This window comes from Dermacentor variabilis, chromosome 10 (genome assembly GCF_050947875.1).
Source record: "Dermacentor variabilis isolate Ectoservices chromosome 10, ASM5094787v1, whole genome shotgun sequence".
Taxonomy (NCBI): Eukaryota; Metazoa; Arthropoda; class Arachnida; order Ixodida; family Ixodidae; genus Dermacentor; species Dermacentor variabilis.
In genome coordinates, this window is record NC_134577.1 from 44,715,210 (window position 1) to 44,739,207 (window position 23,998).

General features: G+C 47.3%; 1 protein-coding gene across 2 annotated transcripts in view; it reads left to right on the top strand.

Moving 5' to 3' along the window:
• The window catches only part of LOC142560442 (ATP-binding cassette sub-family G member 5), an 83,757-nt gene that overhangs the window by 54,071 nt on the left and 5,688 nt on the right, over positions 1 to 23,998 (top strand). For both annotated transcript variants that reach the window (XM_075672559.1, XM_075672561.1), the window contains exons 6-8: positions 2,561 to 2,641; positions 10,996 to 11,221; positions 17,587 to 17,798. In XM_075672559.1, the coding sequence (XP_075528674.1) occupies positions 2,561 to 2,641; positions 10,996 to 11,221; positions 17,587 to 17,798 (519 nt within the window). The remainder of the gene's footprint in view (positions 1 to 2,560; positions 2,642 to 10,995; positions 11,222 to 17,586; positions 17,799 to 23,998) is intronic.

The window sequence follows — 23,998 nt, forward strand, 5'->3', positions numbered from 1 at the left end:
AAAACATGGCGTTCCACCAACGTGTTTCAAGACTCTACATTTTTTTTTAAATGTTGTGCAGCTAAAACAACAACAACAAACACTCTATACATGCTAAGCACCAGACGCACGCGTCCTCCGCGTCGGTGCTATTTAAAGACAGCGTGTGAATAAGAAAATAAAGCAATTACCAGCCGTGCAGCTCTGAAAGATGTCTTTAGTTATACTGAGACAAGAAGTACAGGTATATAAACTGAAGCGTTTGTAACCAATTTAGCCAAAATAAAACTTCGTTGTATTTGTGTCTTCGACGCCGTAACGTGCACGCGACCCGCCGTGGTTGCTCAGTGGCTATGGTGTTGGGCTGCTGAGCACGAGGTCGCGGGATCGAATCCCGGCCACGGCGGCCGCATTTCGATGGGGGCGAAATGCGAAAACACCCGTGTACTTAGATTTAGGTGCACGTTAAAGAACCCCAGGTGGTCGAAATTTCCGGAGTCCTCCACTACGGCGTGCCTCATAATCAGCATGTGGTTTTGGCACGTAAAACCCCATAATTAAAAAAAAAACGTGCACGTGTTTCATTTGTATTCCCACATGTCACCGAAGTCGCCAACGAGGAAGAGACGTGACCGGATTTGACACATTTACGCACGGAAGGTTGCTAATAGCAGACGCTGTCAATACGTGGGACGTTACTTGCTCAGCTGTCATGAACAAATATGAAGCCAGAGACTCCCCACTTGCATGGCAGATGCAAGTAGACAACGGCGCAATGAGCACAGGCTCGCGCAGAAGTAAAAATTTTAACATATCACGGTGCTTATTCGGAGCCCTGTCGGCTCGATATCTGACGCGTCTCGTTCTTGCTGACTTCGTGCAAATTAGGACGCGTTTTAACGACGTTGCGAAGGCGTGCGAAAATTACGCGCCTCCTTCCGTCGTGTTATGTCACTAACGTTGACGCACGCGGCCTCTAGCGTTCACTGGACCGGCGCGAACAGAGGCATACGCTGCAAGGGCTCACCGAAGCGCGCGGACAGAAAAGTTGTGCGAGCACGACGCTCTAGGGGGAAGGGGGGAGGGGGCGTGGTCCAATGTAGAACGGAACGAAGTCGCAAGCTTTCCGCACTTCTTCGTGAGCTCTCTGTACCGTTCTCTCCGACGAAGACGCCCCGAACGCGTCAAACACAAAGCGCCAGAACTGTGCTCGCAATAGTTACGAAGCGTACGTAACGTTTACATTCTGCTTTTACGCCTTCACCATTTCAGTGCAACTGACGTACCGGTACGTTTTCCTGTTTCTATACCGCCGTGTCACGGGCCTCAGAGACAGGAATGTGAGGACCAAACCAAGAGAGCGGTCGCCATTATTCGTGTCGTTTTTGGCCGTCTGCATAAACAAAGGTATACCGCTGCGTTCGGTTTACAATAGCACAGGGAAAAAAGATCGGATGCTGGATAAAATAAAAAATAAAAACGACACTGAACAGGTCAAGAAACACCGCAGCGGGTATATTATATTAATGTTGGCGCTACAAATATGGCTCGTAGCGTAACGACCAGGTCTTGTTACAATGTACAACACGCGGACTAATCACCCACGAAAGCAGATGAGTGAGCAGAATGAAGATTTCTGAAGGAGAGATGTCGCTGCCGATATCTGCACTCGCTATCCATAAGCACGCACATGGCACATGACAGAAGGTTGTCTCACGAGAGCGTGTCTTAGTGCACTCTTGGTGCTACAGTTCAGCTGCGACGGTACGCTGCTTGAAGGTAGTCAATCAGCGCAGCGCGCTAACAAAAACAGTATAAAGCCGTCTTACTCCGATTCCAGGAGATGCGGTACTAAAGCGGAGACTACGAGCTCGGCACGCTATTGGGCGCTGTAGGCAAAGCAGACTGCATATAAGTTTTTTTTTTATTTTAGAAATATAAGAGAGGAATATCGACGGTGAAAACATACACGGTATGCCCCAGCTAAGTTGGACCAAGCTGCTGAAAAAAACTAGAACTAACCTCAGAGATATGGCGATGGGACTAACAGTGTGTTGTTAACAGTTGTCTTGTGTGCAGCACAGTGGTGAGTTCTTTCCGCTATCGTTGACTAGAGAATCAGTAAAATTGATTGTTTATTAATTTATAATCAGTTGCATAATTGCATAGGTTTGGACGTCAAATCGTAAAGCCAATCACAAAATTTTACGCAACGCAAGATCCGAGAGAAAGCCGAATATCTGCGCAGCCCGACAACGCAGCCTATAGTGTTTGCGATTACAGCCTGTACTGGGATACGTGAACTACATTGTGATGTTCTGTTTATTTACCAATGTTACGGGCTGCTCGGACATTGAATGCTTTCTGACGTCCTGTGCTACGTGAAATTTGGTGGTTGAGTGTACATAGCATTCGAAAACGGAGGTATAAACGGAGGCTTGCGACGACTATGGCGATGGCAGATGTAGAGCCTAGATGTGCAGCACATATTTATTGACAGTGATCAAAACCTTCAAACCTCAGAATGGTCATACGACGATCATGGTATTTAATCCCGCCTTTCTTTTAATCGTCTACGCAGGTTACACTCGGACCATGTTGGAGTACTTTCGCAACATCGGCTTTCCCTGTCCAGAACTGGAGAACCCACTGATGTACTACCGTGAGTACTGAAACTTGCTCAGACACAAAAATCTGCAATAATATGCGGAGCTTTAGAGGGAAAGACGAGAGAGGGAGAAACGCAGTCTGTTTTCTTTGTTTTCTGTTTCTTTTTGTCGCTTTATAAAACAAGCATTAAGGAATCAAAGCATTAAGGAACGAAAAAGAAACATCAGCATGACGATGGAATTTAGCACGGGTAGTATTCCGCAAAAGGCCGAGATTACCTTCATGATATATCGCAGTGTCCAGGCAAGCTGACTGACAAGGTCACTTAATCAGCTACTCAAATATTCACCTAAGGACGGATGCCGAATGGACTGACACCGTTGGGTCAGACGCCTACAATCGCCGAATCGTAGCCGCCTAATTGATGAAATCGTATCGACTTGAGCTGAACTTTGACGAGTAGCACAAGCTCCGAGCTGCCTTTTCAACATTGAATACGATACTGTTCGTCCTTAAATTCAAGATTTTGTCATGTGTCCTAACATGAATAACTAAAATTTTAGTTAGTAGATATATGTTCGTGTAGAAATTCAACTGAAATTATTCGTGTGGATAACCTCATTTGTCGTGCAAGTGAACTTCCCCAAATACTTGAACAGACCGACCCCCCCTCCCCCCCAAAAAAAAGAAACAAAGATTACACGCGGTACATTGAACGTTCCGAATACAGTGCGATGAGACGATCCTGACGTGATCGATCTGCGACAGCGACCAGACAGCTAGGGCACAGTAAGCGGCATTAACTGCTATTCGGTGCAACATAAACGCAGTGGCTGGAACGAGGCGTTAAAACGTAATTAGCAACTCAGTAAAGCTTCGACCTAAAAACACTCAAAGGAATTACTTCAAAGACGCTCAGTCATCTCATTATTCACCTCTCTCTGCATTCCTTGTCAACCGGACTTAATTCGTTCAATGCTTTACAGCAAATAACCAAGAGCTGACTTCACGCGAAAGGACCGATGGAATCTTAAAACGCTAGCTCACACGACACGGGCTCCTGAACACCTTCCATCGACCGACTCCAATTCGCTCAGCAGATCAGCTGTATTAGATTACAAAGCATATAACTTCTGGCGTTTTCTTCTGAAACTTCTCCAGCCAACGAGAGAAGAATACATAATGTGCTTCACGTGGAGTCGGTCGTTCGAATCTCGTGTCTAAAAAAACAAAACAAGAAAAGCAACAAAAAAAAAGCGATAACAATGGAAGACAGCGAGACTACAGTGCTGTCACAGAAAGACCGAGAGATAAGAAAGGACTGCGGAATGACATTTACTAAACCTCTCGGACTAGCCGGCTTTCAGCGCAGTTTCACCTGCGGGAAAAAAATTTCAGCTCCACTTTCAAAGCTCGGGCGAAGCGCGTAGCTAAGCGAGACGTCAAGCCGTCGCCAGAAGCCGCTGCTGCCGTTGCTAAAAGCGCGTCACGGCGCAGCAATCCGATTCCGAGTGTTTTCGTTCGAAGCAGGAGGGCCGAGGGTCAATACCGCTGGCCTGCGCCCCGCCCGATAAAAAAACCGTGCAGTGCCGTGGTAGCATAGATGTTGACAGATCAGCCCCTACAAAACTACACTCCGAAGTACAGAACGCACACCAGCTCAGAGACATCTCGTAGAGGGAAAGAGACCAAAGAAAGGACAAATGCAGGGAGAAACGGAAAAATCCAGTTTGCTACCCTACACTGGGAAATGGGAGAGGAGGAAGCACAGATTTAAGAAGAGAGAGAGAGAGAGTATGGACACACGCTTATAGTCAATCACGATTACACTACAACATCACAGCGCAAGGTCACGCGCAACTCAATGAACCACAATCCATGTTAAAGACGTTTGTGCAGATCGGTTGCCCATAAAAATTGTAGCAATGCCTTTGTCACCATCTGCTACGATTGGCTTACGAGGTCGGCATTCTGAAATGGTTCGCTCCGATAGTTTCCTGTTATCAAAGCGAGCGAGCGACATCTCTTAGATGTTTACACACTTTATATGTAAGCTATTCCGCAGCATCCCTTGTACATGCATACAGGCCGAGTATGGCGTCCAGCCTACAACCCTGTGCTAAACAGAATCTAGAGAGATTGCCAGAAATTGGTGTCGAGAAATTTATAAACGGGGAAAACACACGTTTATAGACTTTGCATGGGCTAACACTTGCAGTAGAGGCTTGGCAAGTGCAGTACTGAGCCTGTAGGTGCAATAAATAAGTCTGTGAGGAGGCAAAAGTTCCTACAAGATGTCTGCAGAACGTCCATGTGCCGACAGACTTAGATCACTTCTAAAGAGGGGGTGATTACGGAAAATTGTCATTTCGCAAAAAGCTGCGGCGCCTCCAGATGGGCTGAGCCCGAACGGGCTAACCAGTCGGAACAGCAAGCGAACGTATTTTCAAGAAAACGATAAACCAGCAAAATTTCTTGATCTTAAAGTTTCAAGAAGTCGCCCTTCGAGTGGCCGACGCTGGGTGCAGCTTCCACAGCGGTGCACAGTTTTCGGATGAGACAATGCTTCATTGTAAAGCCTGGCAGCGCCGGAGTCCCGGCGTCGAGGGCACTCAGGGAGGCGACGGTTGAGGAGAGCTACCAAATCAAGAAAAGTGCCAGCTTTATTCACCAGGCTGGACGGTGAAGCGGGCAGGTCAAGCGGTCCTCCCCGCACTTTCAAGACGTGGCAAGCGTCTCTTCGATTTTCTTTATTTTTTTTTTCTAATTCGGCCTCGTGCTTTCTCGAGACGAACGTCGCTCTTGATTGAAGAGACTGCTTGGCTTGGAGTACAAGAAAGTGAAAAAGGAAGAGAGAAAAATCTACGTAAGAGTTTCTCTGTGACGGGCTGCACGTTGTGTAGTCGAGGAGTCGGCGTAACGCACGCTGCAGCACAAGAGTGCCTGAACTTAACTGGACGCATCAGGGCGCCACGTTTTTTTTTTTCTTCTTTAGTTTTGTTCTTGGTGCCACAGAATTGTCCACATACCTCTGACAAGCAAGCAGTGACCTCTTTGATTTTGTTCTGTAGAGCAAGCTTGATGTCAGTTTTGGAGGCCGGACACGTGTCGACTGGACTTAGTCAAGCACTAAAAGCTGCCTATCTGCGTCCGTAGGATGAAAACACTCGGAAGTCGCTCAAGGACTGGGGCGACTGAAGTACAGAAGGAACCAAATGGAGGCTCTTCGCACAAAACTAGTACGGAAAGCACTCGCGAAGGAACGTTCACGCCTCTCTGGGACACTACTGCTGACGCAGTACGTGCTGTTGCTTATCACTCGCCGCTTCACGTGCACGTCGATGAACTTGGGTTAACAAGGTGCATATTGTGACGGACAGTGAAGGGAATCCAGATACAACTGTTTATTGCGGGCGAACTTGTGCCCTGGGGGTAAATAAAAAGCACTGCCGCGTTCTGAACGGGCGATCAGGAAGGCCTCCTTCTTCTCTCTCGAGTGTCGCTTCACCTCGTCTTTTTCTTGTAGACGCCGACAACGGCCACCTGCGATGCGAGTGCGTGCGGCGAAAACAAGTGCCATTATTTCGTCGTCTTTTCCTCCAATACGCCGTTGTCGTCTTGAGGGGGCGCACGAACCTGCGCGCGTTGTTTAAATGTTTCTGCCTTGTATCATTATCCCCCCTCCAAAACACATCGTTCCGATGCATAAAGCGACGAAATTGTTCACAAGCAGTTGTCCATACTAAAGTGGTATATGGCACAGGAAAGATGTTTGGTCGAATATTCACTGCCTGTCATAATAGGGCTTCAGTCTGACCACATGTGCAGTTTCTGTACGACGCCGGCATCGTGATGAGCTCACTTGTCCTTCTGGCGTAACTTCGTAGTTCAGGGGACTGATGCGGCGATGTACTCGGTAGGGGCCGAAATAACGGCGCAAAATCTTTTCGGACAGGCCGCGCGTCCGCACGGGGGTCCACACCCATACTCTGTCACCTGGTGCATAGTCGAATTCCCTTCGCCGCAGGTTGTAACGGTCCGCGTCGATGCGCTAGCCTTTGTTGAATGCGATGTCGCGCCAGCTGACGTACTTCTTCGGCCCTCTGTGTAAAGTCACTGATGTCAGGGTTCTGTTCTGTACTGTCGCTGACAAGCAGCATTGCATCCAAGGGTGTGGTAACTGTTCGACCAAAAACAAGTTGGAATGGCGTTACTTAAGTGGTCTCTTGCAATGCGGTATTGTAGGCAAATGTCGCATAGGGTAGGATCTTGTCCCATGTACGGTGCTCTAAGTCTACTTAAATTGACAACATATCGGTCAGCGTCCTGTTCAATCGCTCGGTTAACCCATTTGCTTGAGGGTGATAGGCAGTTGTTTTCCTGTGGCTGGTATGAGTCAATTTCATGATGGATTGCGTCAAATCGGCTGTGAACGAAGTTCCTCGGTCCGTGATAATAGTTGCAGGGGCACCGTGTCGTAACACTATCTTGGTGACAAAGAATTCAGCCACTTTAACGGCCATTGCACTGATTAGAGAGGATGTCTCGGCATATCGGGTTAGGTAATCGGTCGCTACTACAATCCATCGTTTCCCTGATGACGATGTCGGAAAGGGACCAAGCAAGTCCATTCCTACTTGTTCTGCTCACTCCGAGGTGTCCTGCTGATGGGTCATCGTGAAAATATGTGCTCTGTGCGGAGCGCCCTCCGTTTTTTTTCCGCTGCGTTGCATTATGCGGTCATCTCACGTGAACACGGTGAAGCAAGGATGTTGCCTCTGAGATATTGATGCACACATTTGCGTCTTCTTTTGGTGTTTCAGATGATTGTTGCGCCTAATTGCGCATAAGACACAAAAGAGACGTCAGACGAGATGACACAAATCTGTGCAAAGAATGAGTAAGACTTGCAATCGCGAGTACTATTCTGGATTATACTCATTTTGGATTCAAACATGACACACCAGAGACTTCAGGAAAAGGTTCACGAGCCAGTTTAAAAGCTATATAAATCTAGCTATTGATGATAGCGTTGCGTTTAAGAGACACATTAAAAAAGTCACAAGGTAGCGCTTCAGTGGATCCCCAGTCACTGTGTATCGTTGAGTGCAATGAATGAGCGAGCGAAGAAACATAATTCGCACATACTCAGGTGTACGCATGCATATGCCTGCATAAACACAACGTTAGAGTGCACACGAATCTGTGTGATGCATATACGACCTCACTTTGTAGATCCTGCTCACCGAGTTTTGGCTCAGCGCTTGGGCGACTGTTCCTTTCTTTTGGCTTATATATGTAGTGCGGCATCGGTAACCACCACAAATACTATCGCAACAGTGAGTGACCTTGTGGAAAGTAATTTCACTCGTGGCTATTCGGAGTTCCTTGCATTCAACTAGTCTGGGAAACGCACATGGTCGATTGGGCTCACAATTCACGTTGCATCCTCGATGAATGTTAGTACCATTCATAAGGTCACGCACTACTACCGTACACCAAGGGAAGGCCAAGGGTAATTGGAAAATGGGGAATTGAATGAAACGAACAGAATAATAAGAAAGGAAGGAACAAGGAAGGAAGCTTTAACCAGAAAAGGATAATCTTCCTCAAGGCACTCTCCGTGATCTACATGTGAGACAGCTGGAGCGCTTTCACCGCAAAAGAATACGTCCTACATTACGGCCACTACTAGTGACCCAATGGGCTCAGCGCTACAACTGGACTGCACTGGACTGGACTGGACAGCGACAACTCGAAGTAAGAGTCGCTCAGAACTGAGGCTTTACAAATTGAGTTTTTAAGGCGTTATTCTTCGAAACGTCATTATAGAGGATCCTAGTACTGCTTAGATAAATCGACAATGGTCTCCACTACTACACCAGCATGAGCTACTTTTCAGGCCAGTGTATCACACCTGAATAGCGGAGCCACACGACAGGTGGCACCATATGATATTTCCAGCACACTGACTTGCATAGAACGGGTTTCTCTCAGCGTATCAAGACCTTCCAAGACTTCGTGTGTGACAAGGCATGACGTCGTTTAGATAGGCCTGCGTTTCCGTTGCCAACGGTATGTCTCGATCCAGGAGTTACGAACGCGCCAACCGTAGCTGGCGTCCCAGTTTGGTCCATTGAGTTTGGTCCCAGTTTGGTCCATTTTTGGATCCATTGAGCACCTCCACAATTGTGCAGAGGGCGCTACATAAGTTTGTGTGCTTTCGTACGCCAAGTTGCACACGCCTTCTGACGACAACTGAACATGTTTCAGCGACGCACGAATCCGCACCTCACATCAGCAGGCATTGAGAACGTTTCTCCTCACAGACGTCTCCTTGAATCGCCTCCCTAGCGCCTGCCTTTTCGCGAGCTATCGATTTGAAAAACGTGTGGCACAGTTTCCGAAAGCTTTAACGCAGCACGATTCCCCCGGCGACGCTTTTTCCTTGCATCTGGTCTGGTTTCTTTTTTTTCCCGAAATATTACAAACGAAACCAAGAATCGAAGCAGAATTCGACACAGAGAGCGAATGAACGGCCCACCAGGGTGCTACTCTCCAAAAATGGCGGTGTTTCTGCGCGGAAAAATAAGAAGAAAAGTAGCCCGCGCTCACCTCTCGTCGGTCAAATAACGGTACAGCGGTTTTCGTTTTAGAACGTGTCGGGGAAAGGACAGAATTACATTATGGGGGAAGGGACCACCAGAAATAGTAGTGAATGAAGATGAAAAGAAATGAAACAAAAAGAAAACATGCAAGAAACACCATGGGTCGAACGGCCAGCACCGTGCGCCGTTGAATGGGCAATAAATCGTTGAAACTGTCAATGGCCGGCCGGCATGTTTTCACCAGCTCCGAAGGCGACGGCCGAAAGCTTTTTTTTTATTATTATATTTGCCTTTTCTTTCTTTCATTTCCCAGTAGTTCCTGTGACACTGTGTTACACTCATGGTTCTTGGAGATTGCTCTTGTTCAATTCTTTTTTTTCCCCCTCACGGTTTCGCGTTCCGGCTTTATTAGGCACACAGCTGATCACTAAAAATAAAAAAAAAGAAAGCTTCCATAACATTAGAGTACGAGAACACAATGTTCATAATACAGCCCGTCATTTCTTCTTCTTTTTTTGTTACCCGAATGTGTTCAGTCTACGACACACGAGAAGAGAGATTTGTTTTTTTTCCTTTTGGTTCGAGATATTCGGGCATGCGAAGGAGCTGATTGCTTTTCGGCGCATAGAAGATGGCTGTATAGATTCAGCCAGGACTTGCCGATTCCTTCGAAAAAAAGATATTTCGTTCTTGCGTTCCGAGGATTTTCCGAGTGGACGGATTTCCCTCTATATACCCTGCCGTTTCTACACATTGTCACTGCTCACGAGAATCCGATTTCCTCACGATGCCTTTGTTGTATGACGTAGGAAAATATTCTAACGCAGCCCGGAAGCATTCTTTCATTTCTGTCTCGTTGCCTCTTCGAGAACAACGCATAATTGTAGACAGCGGGCACAATTAACAGGCAGCATTAAAAGAAATCTTCTGCTTCCTGCTCACTGTACTTGAGACTCGGCGATTTCTCCATTGATTCTGGCGCAGTTGGAAATGTCGATGGCAGAAATGCCACCGGTCTCTAAACGGCAGTGTGTGGGATGAATTGGGAAAAAAAAAATCACGGAACCAAGCAGTTATTAACCACTCGTCCGTATTCCTTATATTCATGGGCTGACTGCAGCCGTTCTGTGGTGTACTTTTTGTAGGATTTAATAAGGTATCTCCTTATCCAATGTAGGCGAGAGATGTTCGCTCTTCGTAGAGGGGTCGGTTACTCCTCCGCTACCTTGTGCGATAAAAAGTGAAATACATTTAGAAGAACAAAGCTGCAGCGGTGCAGAAACGCTCACTCACTCACTCACTCACTCACTCACTCACTCACTCACTCACTCACTCACTCACTCACTCACTCACTCACTCACTCACTCACTCACTCACTCACTCACTCACTCACTCACTCACTCACTCGCTCGCTCACTCACTCGCTCACTCACTCACTCGCTCACTCACTCGCTCACTCACTCTCACAGACAGACAGACAGACAGACAGACAGACAGACAGACAGACAGACAGACAGACAGACAGACAGACAGACAGACAGACAGACAGACAGACAGACAGACAGAGATAGATAGATAGATAGATAGATAGATAGACAGATAGACAGATAGATAGATAGATAGATAGATAGATAGATAGATAGATAGATAGATAGATAGATAGATAGATAGATAGATAGATAGATAGATAGATTCGTCTACTATTCAGATCTGTATATTACGCCTGTTTGTTCAACAACTTGACGCTCGTAAATAAGCGGCAACAACAACAACGACAATCTCGCAATTCCCTCCGCAGTCTGCCTGGCCACGGTGGACCGGCGTTCGCGCGAGCGCTTCATCGAGTCCAGCAGCCAGATCCAGACGCTGGTGGAGAAGTTCCGCAACGACGGCGCCCGCTACCGCAAGGCGGGCCCCCCCTCCGAACTGGGCGGTAACCACGCGAGCGACGCGGCGCAGTACAAGCTACCGCTGACCGCCTACGGCCAGCCGTCCTGCTGGCAGACCTTCTGGGCCATCTACGGGTGAGCGCTGCCGCATACAAGTACACATTTCTATACACGGTGCACATTCAAAGAGAGGCTAAAGCAAACTATGAGTCTTGCCGTACGTGTGGTGTTGAAGTCCACAACCGAGAGACGATTCCTTCTCGAGTAACCACCACAAATGTAGAAGGCTACACTATTGTGGGTCTTATGCGACGGAAGTGATCGCGCAGCCGGAAAGGACGTCGCAGCCGCCATGATTTACACGTCACCTGTTATTAGTGCACGTTTTCTACAGTGCCAAAAGAAAAGCAGCTCTCATCGTGCGACGGGTTCCTTTTGTGATAAGCCACAATATGCGCAAAGACGAAACGCGGTGACTGCGCCGCATTGAAGTACAAGCACCGGCGCCCCGTGACGTCATAAACTTTGGGCGGAGCTATAGTGTAAGGATTGGGAGGTCAATCACACCGCTCGTAACCCGCTGTCAAGATTGGAGTCGGGCATGAATTAGATGGTAGCTGGCCCATGCCGTCGTCCAACTAATCCACGCTGAGGACGTTGTTGAAGGGAAGGACTGCTTCTCACCGAGAACGAGGAACATGGGTTTATATACACTATCTACATAAGGACGTTGCAGTTCATCAGTCTAGCCTGACTGCGAGAGAAAGTACACTGAGCAGCCGCACAACAGCGGTTTATAAACACTCTGTCCTCCCTCGATCCCTAGGTGAGGGAAACATTCGACCAGTCATCGTAAACGAGCCGCCTCTCTGCGGGAGGGACACACACACACTTCCGCACAGGTTCACGTGCCCCACCGACGTCAGACGGTCTTCGCAGAGATCGGGGCTTACGTCAGGAAAGGCACATATTCCCCGAGCTGACCGCCGCATCGCGGCCGCCGGTGCTCCATTGTCTTGCGTCTTGAAAGACGCGTGGGAAGGGGCCTCCGAAAACGTTCCCTCGGGACCTCCCTTGCTCACGGCCGACCGGGCCGGCGGTGGCGTGTTTAGTCACAAAGCCTGGTTCGTCGAACTCATCTCGGCTCCTGCGACGGAGCGTCGAGGTTGCGGCGTATTGTTGACTTAGTGACGCCGTGTGGCTAGAGGGTTGCGGTGGCATTCCAGGAAAAGTTGACGCCGCTGTCGCAACTGGCTGGCAAAACTTCCACCTCAGCGGGACGTTCTTAACAATAGTCAGTGACAACTTAAGAATAAAACGTTGCATGTACGTTGCCCGATTCTAACACAGTTTGCATAGATGCGCCAGCCAATTAGGTTCAATTACTTCCGTGACGTCAAGCGGTGTTGCGGTTTTGTTTTTGGAACGACTCTTTTCTTTTTTCCCAAAGGTCTGTCTTCGTGTCAGTGGTTTCAGGATTAAACCCGAATGTCCTATCAGATATTATGGGTGATCCGGATGTCAGGTGCTCAGCGAAAGACTTCAAGCAACGAGCCTTTGCTTTCCAATCAAGCTAGCATTTACGAAAGTGATTAAGCTGTGAAGAGGCTCCACTTAGTTCGGCTCTCTTTCAGAGATCAAGAGTAGGTGCTTCCATGCTATTTTGTGGGTCGAGCTCGTACTGGATTCTTATATTGTCACCGACTTGTGTAGGTGACTGTTCATCGGTAGAAATTGACTGCACCGTCTTCCAAAGGAGTCAGGGACTGAACTTAACTTTCGAAAACTTGTACGTAGCCCATCAGTGACCGAAATACGAGAAAGTACTTTACAGTTTATGACGTCACACTGACATAGTGGCACTCCGATTTCGGCGCTATATTAAAAAGGTACATATATATTTCTTTACTTTTTCTTTCTGTAATGAACCTTATACCGCAAAATTAACGACAATGGGGTTTTGAAATACTACTTTTTCAGTCTGAACTGGTTTAGTACTTCTCCCTTTATGTACCTCAGTATAAAAGCGTGCGCATTCTTGCATTTCGGGGACAAGTGGTGCGCTTTACCTTTAATGATGGGAGCACCATCCGAGTTTGAATCTTTTCATCGTTTTTGGTCAGGCAAAATGTACGTGAATCGGAGGGCGTCAGTACAATAGGCGCGAACTGAGGGAATAACATTGAACCACTCCTCTGGCAACGCACGGCAACGCTCACGGAACAGCTGCGGCACAAGTTTAAAGCATCAGCTTGTGTGCCGAAGCACACAAGTTAAACCCTGCTAAGAAGGGCGTGGATTTAAATTGGACGGTTCGAAGCATCAACTGGTCAGCAGTCGAGATAAGCAAGCTACGTTTAGAGTATTGGTGGGAAGAAAAGCAGGGAAGAAATTGTTAGGACCGGATCCGTTACAGGCATGGGTAGCGGTTCAAGGTAGGTAGGGAAGATCTGAGGAAAAGAAAAAAGGACTAAAGAGGTGTATATCAAAATGCTTGAATGAAAAGCATGTATAACATGCCTGGCTAGCTCAAGTAAGGTAGATGGCTGTTACCGCCCCGTTTCAAAGGGGATGACAATAAATTATCATCATCATAATAATCAGCATCATCGACGAACGTGGCAGCAGCTGGCTTCCCCATAGACGAAAACAACTTTGCATTTTTTTCCCAACCAGGACAGTAACTGTGGCAATTGTTGTAATTGTAGTGGAGAATATGCATGCAGCGCTGTAGGCAATGCCATCGCTTTGTCACGACAGCCGTGCTCTCGTGTTGCCGAAGCCAAGAGCTAAGACTGTGCCCACATAACCTGTTTCGATCTCTTGGACGAGTTTTAATAAGCTCACCTTTTCACGCCGAATGATCCGAACCATAAAATGCGCTCTTTGTTCGGAATTTCAGTAAGAGCACAGCATCGGTAAGCGGAAAATATTTATTTTTACGTTTTTAAGAAAGACGTACAGTCCTGTATAGGTAAAGGCTACACTGGCAAGGATGCTGCACGATCGTGTTATGCGTTTCTCATCTTGGTTTGGTCCTCTGCTATCTTGATGCCCGTACATACCAACTGTAGCAGGGGACTTTTGACAGGACTAGCATCCATTTGCTCTTACTGAAGTCTCCTGTCGCAGGGACAAAAAAATAAATTTTAAACTTTAAGCGAATCCAGCGCTGACCCTTCGTACGTTACTTTCGCCCACTCACTCCGAAATGTTTCATAAACGCTAAGGGTCACAAAAGTAAACTTAACGGTGGATCACTTTCTGGATCACGTGGAATGATGCAATCTCACTGCTGTATTGCAGAAGGTTCCTGCACTTAACAATTCACCTCGAATCACCGATGATTTGTTCGCATCGCCTTCGAAACGGGGTGGCGACAAACAGTGACCCAGCCTGCTTTAGTCAATCAAGCAATCTATAGATACCCGTCAGTTCAGCGTTTTGTGTATTTCGCCTTAATATTTTATTGGTTCCAAAAAACCTCTACATCTACCTCGTACAGTTAACCACGCCTGTAACGGATCCGCTTCTCTATCGATTCCTTCTCTACTGGTTGGCGGCGCCACGCCTCGACAGACTTTGTCACTGCGCTTCCCGATTATGCACGTCACTATGTTGAAAGGGTGGCGTATCGATCAGTCGATGAGTATAATGTATAATGTGTTCAACCCCGTATAATGGAAGAAGCAACTTTGAGCTGATGATTGTTTAAGAATACGGAGGTTAATGAGGCGAGATTTAAAATGAAGCGCTCTGACAAAAACTCGTCTGGTCGGGACTAATTATGGTCATAAGAATAAGCGGACGCCGACAACAAACGCGAAGGAACGGAAAACAAGACGTTTCGGCTCCCACAGGGGAGCCTTGTTCACAATACGGGAGCCCTGTGATTAAGGCTCCCGTGTAGAAGCCGAAACGTCATTTCTTTTTTGCTCCTTTATGCTCGAGGTGGGGGGCGTCCGCTTATTATTTTGACAACGCGAAGTTTGTTTGAGTTAGCGAGGTAGCAGCAGCGTAGCGGATAACACTAGCACAACCTCACGAAGACGGAGGCAATGCATGATGGTCGTCGAGGGAAGGAAGTTGGTGAGCGGTGTATGCACGGGGAAGTATACGTACGACCCACATATAGATAATTACAAATGCATTCAAATGCATACAAGCACATTCAGGGCTTCATACCCTTAGAGTGCACTGGCACACCAGTTCTGGGCATCGGCCTACAAATGGCACGTAACCAATGAATAGCGAAGTTTGTCTATTCTGGACCATACCCAGTGGCGCACATTCAGAAATCCAGGTTGTCTACTAGGCTAGGCCGCAGCCAGCAGCGAGTTGTGTATTTTGAGGCATGGATCCAGTGACTGAAGTTATCTACTCAGCAAGACAGCAGTCAGCACATACCAGGGGGCACCAAGTTGTCTATACATTTCCACAAATATATCTGGCGAGAAAACAACGAATGCTGAACCTTGGGGAAGGGACGAGAAACTTGCCTTAAAAAAACAACCGGGGAATTAAAGCATCCAAGCTGCGGAGCGCTAACTTCCTCGCCATCTGAAGGGAGTAGAAACAGCCTGAAAACTATGCAGAACTCCATCTACACTGTTATTCCACGTGCCAGGGCGACTTATCGGAATTCTAGGAAAGACACAGGCACTTCCCTTGGGGAGTTGGGAAAGCCTTCCATACGAGAAGCCTGAAAGTTCCAGTCCCTGACACTGCATCCAATGGCGTATGCGAAAAGGAACGATCGATTCGGGAGTCGGAAACTTTCTTAGCGGCTAAAGCGCTTACTTATTCGCTTCGGGAGAGCCCTGTGAAGGACGCTCCTTTTATCCCTGCGTACCGGAGCACTCCGTGTGTTTACTTAAGAGCTTGGGGAAGTTTCTAAACAACACTTTGAGGGTGGAAGAAAAAGAATGCTTCCGTTTGTTTGAGCGGCGGATATGTAAGCTACTTGATACCGACAGGCGTACGCAGGACACATTAAGAACTTCAAGGTTTGGGAAGTGACAGCGTTTGTCCAGGAAGGCGGGGGAGATTGGAGGCGCTCCAGAAGTCAAATCGGCAAAATCCAAAACTGGGGCATGCATACGTAACACCCTTCCATATTACGCAAAAAAAATTTTGTCCTTTGTACATTGACAGCGAGGTTTAGTTTTGTGTATACAGCTGCACAGCCAGCAGATTCCCAACAGGCTTTGACATGATTCAGCGTAGGGCAGGCCAAAGTAGCAATTCACTGAACTACGACGTCGGATACTTCATACAACCAGTTGTACACAGCAACACAGCACCGGAATCTGCAGCAAGCGTGCTAACTGGTTTCCAACAAACTTCAAAATGGTTCCAACAGACAGAGCAACCATCTTCCCGAATCTTCCCAAATCATGGTTCGATGGGCATAGCGTTACCGTCTACTGTGTCACCTGTACGTTATTCGTGCAGTATGGTCAGCTAAAAAAATAAAGATAGATATGCTTGCTTTTGTCGCAGTGACTTTGGCGCGCGTATTGCTACAATGTCAGATTTTGCTTGATTTGTTATAATAGCCTTTACGCACATTCGTACGTGTTTCCCCATACAAAGTGGTAACACATGCGTATCAACAAGCTCGCAACTTTCGGACGAGTAATTGTAACGGAGGCTGCCCTGTTCGAAACATTTTGGAGCCTTGTTGGAGATCTTGTTTGTAAGAGGCCAGTCGTGAGACGTATCGAATGCCATTCCGGGCTTTTCGGGCAAACACACGTCGGACGATGCGCAGGAAGCATAGCTGACCGGACCGTAAGAACGTATAGGAAACTTGCTGGAAGCTTCACGGAATCGCTGCGTGCACCGCCTATAGCTCGTACGGCGCATCGCATAAGCTGTTGAGCACCATGTTTGGTAAACACAGGAGCGTCAAGAACATCCCAGCTGACTGGCAGCAAGATGGACAGCTCAGACTTTAGGAACCTGCCGGTGCATGTTGCAACCTGCATGATGGAATCTTGATGGGACCTTGTTGTGGGAGTTTGTTGGCTGGCGCAGACAGTCGTACCAACACACCGTACAACCGATTTACGACCACCCGATTCTGTCGGGCGACGCACCCGAAAAAGATGGCGCTGTTGGAACTTCTTGAAACCCTTTCCAAAATTTGTCGGTTGGGACTGTTGGCACAACTTGTTTTACGCACCTCTTTCGCGCACATCCGCGCGACGCAGTCGTATACGAAAATAAAGGACACGTGCCGCGTCTCGAAAGACATGGCTGCTCTGGCGGTTAGCATTCATTGGTGCTTCATCGAACCTCACGGTCAACCTGTCGGAAATTAGTAGGGCGAGCCTGATGATATGACTAATCGTGCATATTGGATCATACGCCAAATCGTGCCGCGTGTTTCCCGCTTTACGTTGTTTGCTTGCTTATTTGTTTGGTGTGTGTACTTTCGCGAGACGCGCCACGTTATGCTGCCACGTACTAATAATGCAAGCGCCTGCCTCTCGCAGGCGGCTGTGGGCCTCGACGTTCAACTGCAACGGGCGCGCGTTCGGCCAGCTGGCACTGCGGCTCGCCCTGATGCCGGTGCTGTTCGCCGTGCTGCTGCTGTTCTACTTCCCGCTCTCCGGCTACCAGCAGAGCTTCCTCACCCGCAACGGACTGTTCCTCTCCTGCTTCGTGGCTGCCACGTTCGGATCGGCCGCCATCACGGCCCTCACCTGTGAGTGCGGTCGTGCGGATTTGCGCATATTTGTTCGTTAATTGCTCGATCACCGGTTGTGTGAATCAATGAATACTACTTATTTGCGAAGAAAAAGAGATCCGCTGCGAAGAGAGCCACGGAAGATGTGCTACGTGACAATCCTGGCTCCGTCGCGTACAACGCGCGGAGGAAAACCGCAGTGACCGGGGTACAACAGACGCAGTTATGCATATTTAAATAGAACGAAACATTGAAATGTGCAGAAAGCTATCAAAAACCGCCGCGGTGGCTTACTGGCGACTGCGCTGTGCTGCTAAACTCGAGCATGCGGGTTCAATACAGGCCGCGGAGGTCGCGTTTTTGATGGAGCCGAAACACAAGATTGCTGATGTTAATTTGATAATGATAATAATTGATGATCAATTTGGCGCACGCGTAAAGAACTCCGGGTGGTCAAAATTATTCACTAGTCTCCCACTACGACGTCTCTCATAATAAGATCGTTGTTTTGACGAATAAAACCCAATAATTTAATTAATTTCGTTGCCGAAACTCGAAGATGTAGCACCGGGTGGTAGCGCTTGGCTTGTTAATGCTACATCCTGCAATTTCGTGCCATCTTGCGGAATTCTAAACGCACTTCATCGGTTCTTCGTGACGACAGAACGGTCTACAGACCATCACAGTGTCACTTTTCACAAAGCTGACGGCAAGAGAACGATTAAACCGCTTCCATACGTTTCGGCAAGAGCCCCAACTTCACGTTTGGGATGTATTTTGGTGTAATTGGCTTGCGAGCCAATTTTAGAAGAAGTATTGGAAACAATGGGTGAATTATTAGGTGCAGCTCTGCGCGAGGATAACACCCTCACGGGCGCATCGATCGACCGGAAGGACGGTCGGCACCAATTCGAGGTGCGCAGTTATGAAAGTAGCGACAGCACGCGCATGCGCACAGAGCATACTCTTGTCCGAGCCTCGTGTATTACGCTCTCCCCTTAATCTCCACATATCAGCTGCTGCTTAGTGAAAGCGAATAAAAATGTGCACACGTGCTAATGTGCGCATGATGGCTACAGAAAGCGGGTGCAAATGGTAGCTGTCCCATAAATGTTATAACGTCAATGGTACTTAAAGGTACATCGAACAGCTGGCGGTCTCTGGAAGAGTAGCGTAATGGGATATATACAGGGTGACCCAGTTAACTCGGACGAAGATTTTTAAGAAACCCAAGAGCTCTAGAGAAATCGTACCAACTGCATAGTAACGGCAGTCGTATGTACTTACAGCCGGATCTTTTTCATCGCGAAGCATCAATTAGTTAATTGCTTTTATTTAGTGAACATTTTAATTATTGCTTGAATCGCAAACATATTATATACAGTGTTATAGGGCACCTTAAATACCCTCCGAACCAAGCATTTATTTCGTGCTGAAGTGGTCCTGGTTGTTCTTTTCCAAGAAAAACAAAAGCCCGCGAAAGACGCGATATACGAAATAGATGCGCACTCGCACGCCGCTACTCAAGCGCCTACAAGCAACCACTGAAAGATATACAGCTGCATTCTCTTATCGCCGGATCGTGCAAGGCTCCGCTACGCTTATCAATGCGTCATCATCGTGTTAATTCTCTTGATGCCGCGACCATCACATAGCGTGGATCCCTGCATCGAGCTGCCGCCGCTGGTAAAGCCGTGTATCCGTGGCTATTCGCTTGGGAGCGCTTCAGTAGCGGCGCGCGAGCGCGTATCTATTTCGTATTTTGGATGTTTCGCGCACTTTTGTTTCTTTTCGGAAAAGTCAACGAGGCAAAGCTGAGCACTGAACAAATGCTTGATTCGGAGGTTATTCGATGTGCTCTACAACTTTAAGCAATATTCAAGCAATAATTCAAAAGTCCACTAATTAAAGTAATTAATTAAGTAATGCTTCGTGATGAAAAAAATACTGGCCGTAAGTACATACGACTACGGCTACTATGCTGTCGGTAGGATTTCTCGAGAGCTCTTGGGTATGTTTAAGATCTTTGGTCCAAGTTAACTGGGAAACCGTGTATATATACACAAACACCGTGGCCAGAAAGCGGGCGATCGTATTTGCAGTTTAGACACTTTAGAAAGACGAAGCCTTGCTTCGGCCTGAACCATTGTTTTTCTAACTCAATTTCTCAATAATTCAATCTAACTCGATTTCTCGATTTTGACCCAATCTCGGAATTTTCTTACCGAACAGCCTTAGGCTATTTTTTCACTGCTTAAATTTGCCTTATACTCGAGTTCCGTGCAAATCGACGCAAACTAAAGGAAGAAGCCGGCGGGATATCATGCTACGCAAGGACTCGCGTTTTTCTTTCTTTGTTTCTTTGTTTTTCTCTGAGAAGTCAAAATTTCAATCATGCGCGGTTTCAAGAACAGTCGGCGCTTAGACGATCAACGTCTGTCGACATGAAGGCTTACAACGCCGCCTAAGCCTCTGTATGACAGAGAGACAGAGAGCAAATATGACCGGCAAGGGCGCAGAAAAATAAACACAGTACTCGCTTAGATTTAAAAAAAAGAAAAAGAAAACACAACTGAGGCTGTGCAAGCTATCAGTTCATAGAGCTTTAAGGTAGAATTGATTTCCGTTGGCACAACGTTGTATCGACAACAGTCGTCGGCCCACTCTCGAAAGCCGACGGCATTGCCGAAAAATCAATCTCGGACGGCGGTGACTTCAGAGTCTGCTCTGGATTGTCGGTCGAAGAGGTTTTAGAGTGAGGATAACTGAAAAGAAAGGCATGCTTATAAGGCATACAGGTAATCTTCTCGAAATAAACCCTAACTGGAAACTTATGGGAAAAATAGCGATCGGCAGCTGGGAAGCCAGCGCTCTGCAGATAAACGTATGAGACCTACTTAAGAAGAGCACACGGATATGATATTTATAGATATTTGTTTTCTTTACCTTTTCTTCCGTTCATAGAAAGCCCTAGACCCTCGAAAACATTCGGAAAGATACCAGCAGGCCTGGGAGTGCTCTTCACATTTTCTATTATTGCTTTTCGACGAACCAGTGTATATAATTTCTCGCGAGGTGGGCGCGTCATGACGTCATGACTCAGAAAGTAGTCACGTGGAAGCAGTGTACCGGTGAGGCTCTGTCACTCGCTCCAGCCCGCTTAAAATTAAATTCAATTATGGTGTTTTACGTGCCAAAACCACTTTCTGATGATGAGGCACGCCGTAGTGGAGGACCCCGGAAATTTCGACCACCTGGGGTTCTTTAACGTGCGCCTAAATCTAAGTACCACGGGTGTTTTCGCATTTCGCCCCCATCGAAATGCGACCGCCGTGGCCGGGATTCGGTCCCGCGACCTCGTGCTCAGCAGCCCAACACCATAGCCACTGAACCACCACGGCGGGTCTCCAGCTCGCTTGATCACCTATTATGCTACTACATCGGGGTGGCGCAACAAGTGATTGCATGTACCGTAACTAATATTCAATTACTTAAGTTTGGGGGTAACACGTGCCAAAAACAATGATGCAATTACAAGTCACGCCGTAAGTTGGGAACTCCTGATTAATTCTGACCACCCATGGGGTTTGTTAGCGCGCAGTTAAATAGTACACGAGTGTTTTTTTTTTTTGCATCTCCCTCTGTTGAAATGCAGCAGCCACTACCTGAATCGAACCAGGGACCCCTAGCTCAGCAGCGCAACTCCCTCTCTGCCTTTTTCTTTTATCACGCTAAATGTTACACATAAGTTTATGCATAGGTTATGAAACACAATCAGTTGCAGTTTGACCGCAAACATATCGTATTGCCGTTTGCCCCCGCTGAGGTTGCTTAGTGGCTATGGTGTTGGGCTGCTCAGCAAGAGGTCGCGGGATCGAATCCAGGCCACGGCGGCCGCATTTTGACAGGGGCGAAATGCGAAAACAGTCGTGGTACTAACATTTAGGGGCAGGTTGAAGAACCCCAGGTGGTGAAAATTTATAGAGTCCCCCACTGCGGCGTGCCTCATAATCAGATCGTGGTTTTGGCACGTAAAAACCCCAAAATGTAATTCAATTTTAAATCTTACCGTTTGCGGTTTATCTGGTTACAGTAGAGGTGTGCGGCAAAAAAAAAAAAAAAAAAAGAAAAGAACGCTGCTAATGATATTTTGTGACGTTTCTTCTAACCACAATTCCTTTCGTGTTACGCGAGTGTTCTTGTCGAAAAACATACATGTAAAAGTGCAACGTGTTCACGATTACGCCGTTGCCGAACCTTTATGCCGGCAGCGACGTAGAATGCACTTGTTTGCTGCAATATAGAAGTTCTGCGTCTGTCTGGTAGAGTTCTGCACCGCGAGGTGTTGCAACCAACCCTGCCTTTTACGCTTACGTCTCCGGTGACCCTGTTTTCGAAAGTTTCCGTACAAGCTAAAACTATCTGTTCTAGATGTTTAAAAAGTTTGCGCAGGCTTTCATCATACCCCACATGCAAAACCGCATTGAAGAACTGACTCTTTAATCAGCAATTGTGCCCGAAGATTTCAGGCTGGTTCGCCCCTTCCTTGCTGAAATTACATTTTCCCCGTCATTACGACGTTTGTCGTGCGAGAACTGTTTCTTCCCGTTTTTGCCACTCGAAACATTCCAACACCATAGTGCGGCTGGGAAAGCGATAAAAAGGCGTCTGAGATCAAAAAAGTGCGTCTGCGCCCATGACACATTCGAATTTATTTTATACAAGCGTCCGGCCGGAGAAGCCAGCACACAGAGGAATGTTATGTGGCTAGTACAGGAGTATGTACGGTATAATTTGAGAATAACTCGCTAGCTGGAATAGCTTTATCGTAATTGCTTAACCTCAACCAATTACACCTTTACCCAAAGCCCGTGTAGGGTCTTCTTCCCGCGTGTATCTTTGTGCCGCCCCTTAATAATAATAATAATAGTTGGGGTTTTACGTGCCAAAACCACTTTCTGATTATGAGGCACGCCGTAGTGGAGGACTCCGGAAATTTTGACCACCTGGGGTTCTTTAACGTGCACCTAAATCTAAGCACACGGGTGTTTTCGCATTTCGCCCCCATCGAAATGCGGCCGCCGTGGCCGGGATTCGATCCCGCGACCTCGTGCTCAGCAGCCCAACACCATAGCCACTGAGCAACCACGGCGGGTGTGCCGCCCCTTAGCTAGCGATGCAAGTGTGGTGGGCTAAAAAGCTGCAAGTTTTGACAGCCTGGTATAGCCGGCAGAAGGATGAACAGTTGGGTAAGTTGGTACCCTGACATATTCTTACCTAGTCTGCGTCTGCGTCCCTTCGCGCTATAAACCGTGAATATGACATAGCTGGATTCAGACGTATAAGCACGGTATGGAATAATTTAGCATATGCCTTATAAAAACTACCAAACGAGCAATGAGGATTGAATGCGGCGTGTCTGATTCAGTCGTGGTTGTCACAGAGGCTAATCATAATAATAAATACACAAATGAAAATAAAACAGGCAACAGAATGACATCCGTCGGCGACCCTTTTTCAAACGCCATTTCAAGCGTATCCTAAGTGGGTCACGCACTGCGTTTAACGAAATGAAACCAGATGGAAAACCACGCGTTTGCATTCATCACTGATTCTCAAGCCGGTCATGTTTTCTTCTTATCTTTTTTCTTGAACGCCTGAAATGCGTAACGTGGAAGTTAAATAGATGATTTTGTACAGCGAGAAATGGATTTAAATGTTTGATATATCTCGACCAAGTGACACGCTCCTTCTTGCTACTTTTGCCAGTCACACTATACGTTTGAACAAGTCGTTCTCATTAGGACAAACGAAAAATGGCAAATAGCAGCAGACGGATCAGACCAAAGAAGTAGGCGGCAAGATAAAAAAGAATTATTATACTATAGGGACGTGCTTAAATAAACGAAGAAAGTTCTGGTCGCGTGGGTTTTTAAACAAGAACGAGATAACAAACCCTCATGTCTCAAACTTCCCCATAATGTCGGTCATGGAAAAACTGGGACACGTGTTTTCACGCGAATAAGAAAGGGGGCCGCCATTTTTTTTTTCTGCCAGGGTTAAGCGCAGTGCAGCACGCGCGTGCGGGATCATTCGTGTCCAAAGCAGAAGTTTGCTTTTGTGCTTTATTCGTCTCTGCTCCGCCCTTTCGTTCGCCGAGCAGACGGCATCCGGCAACGGACGCAGGCGACGTTTCCGTATGGCAATACAGCCCCCCC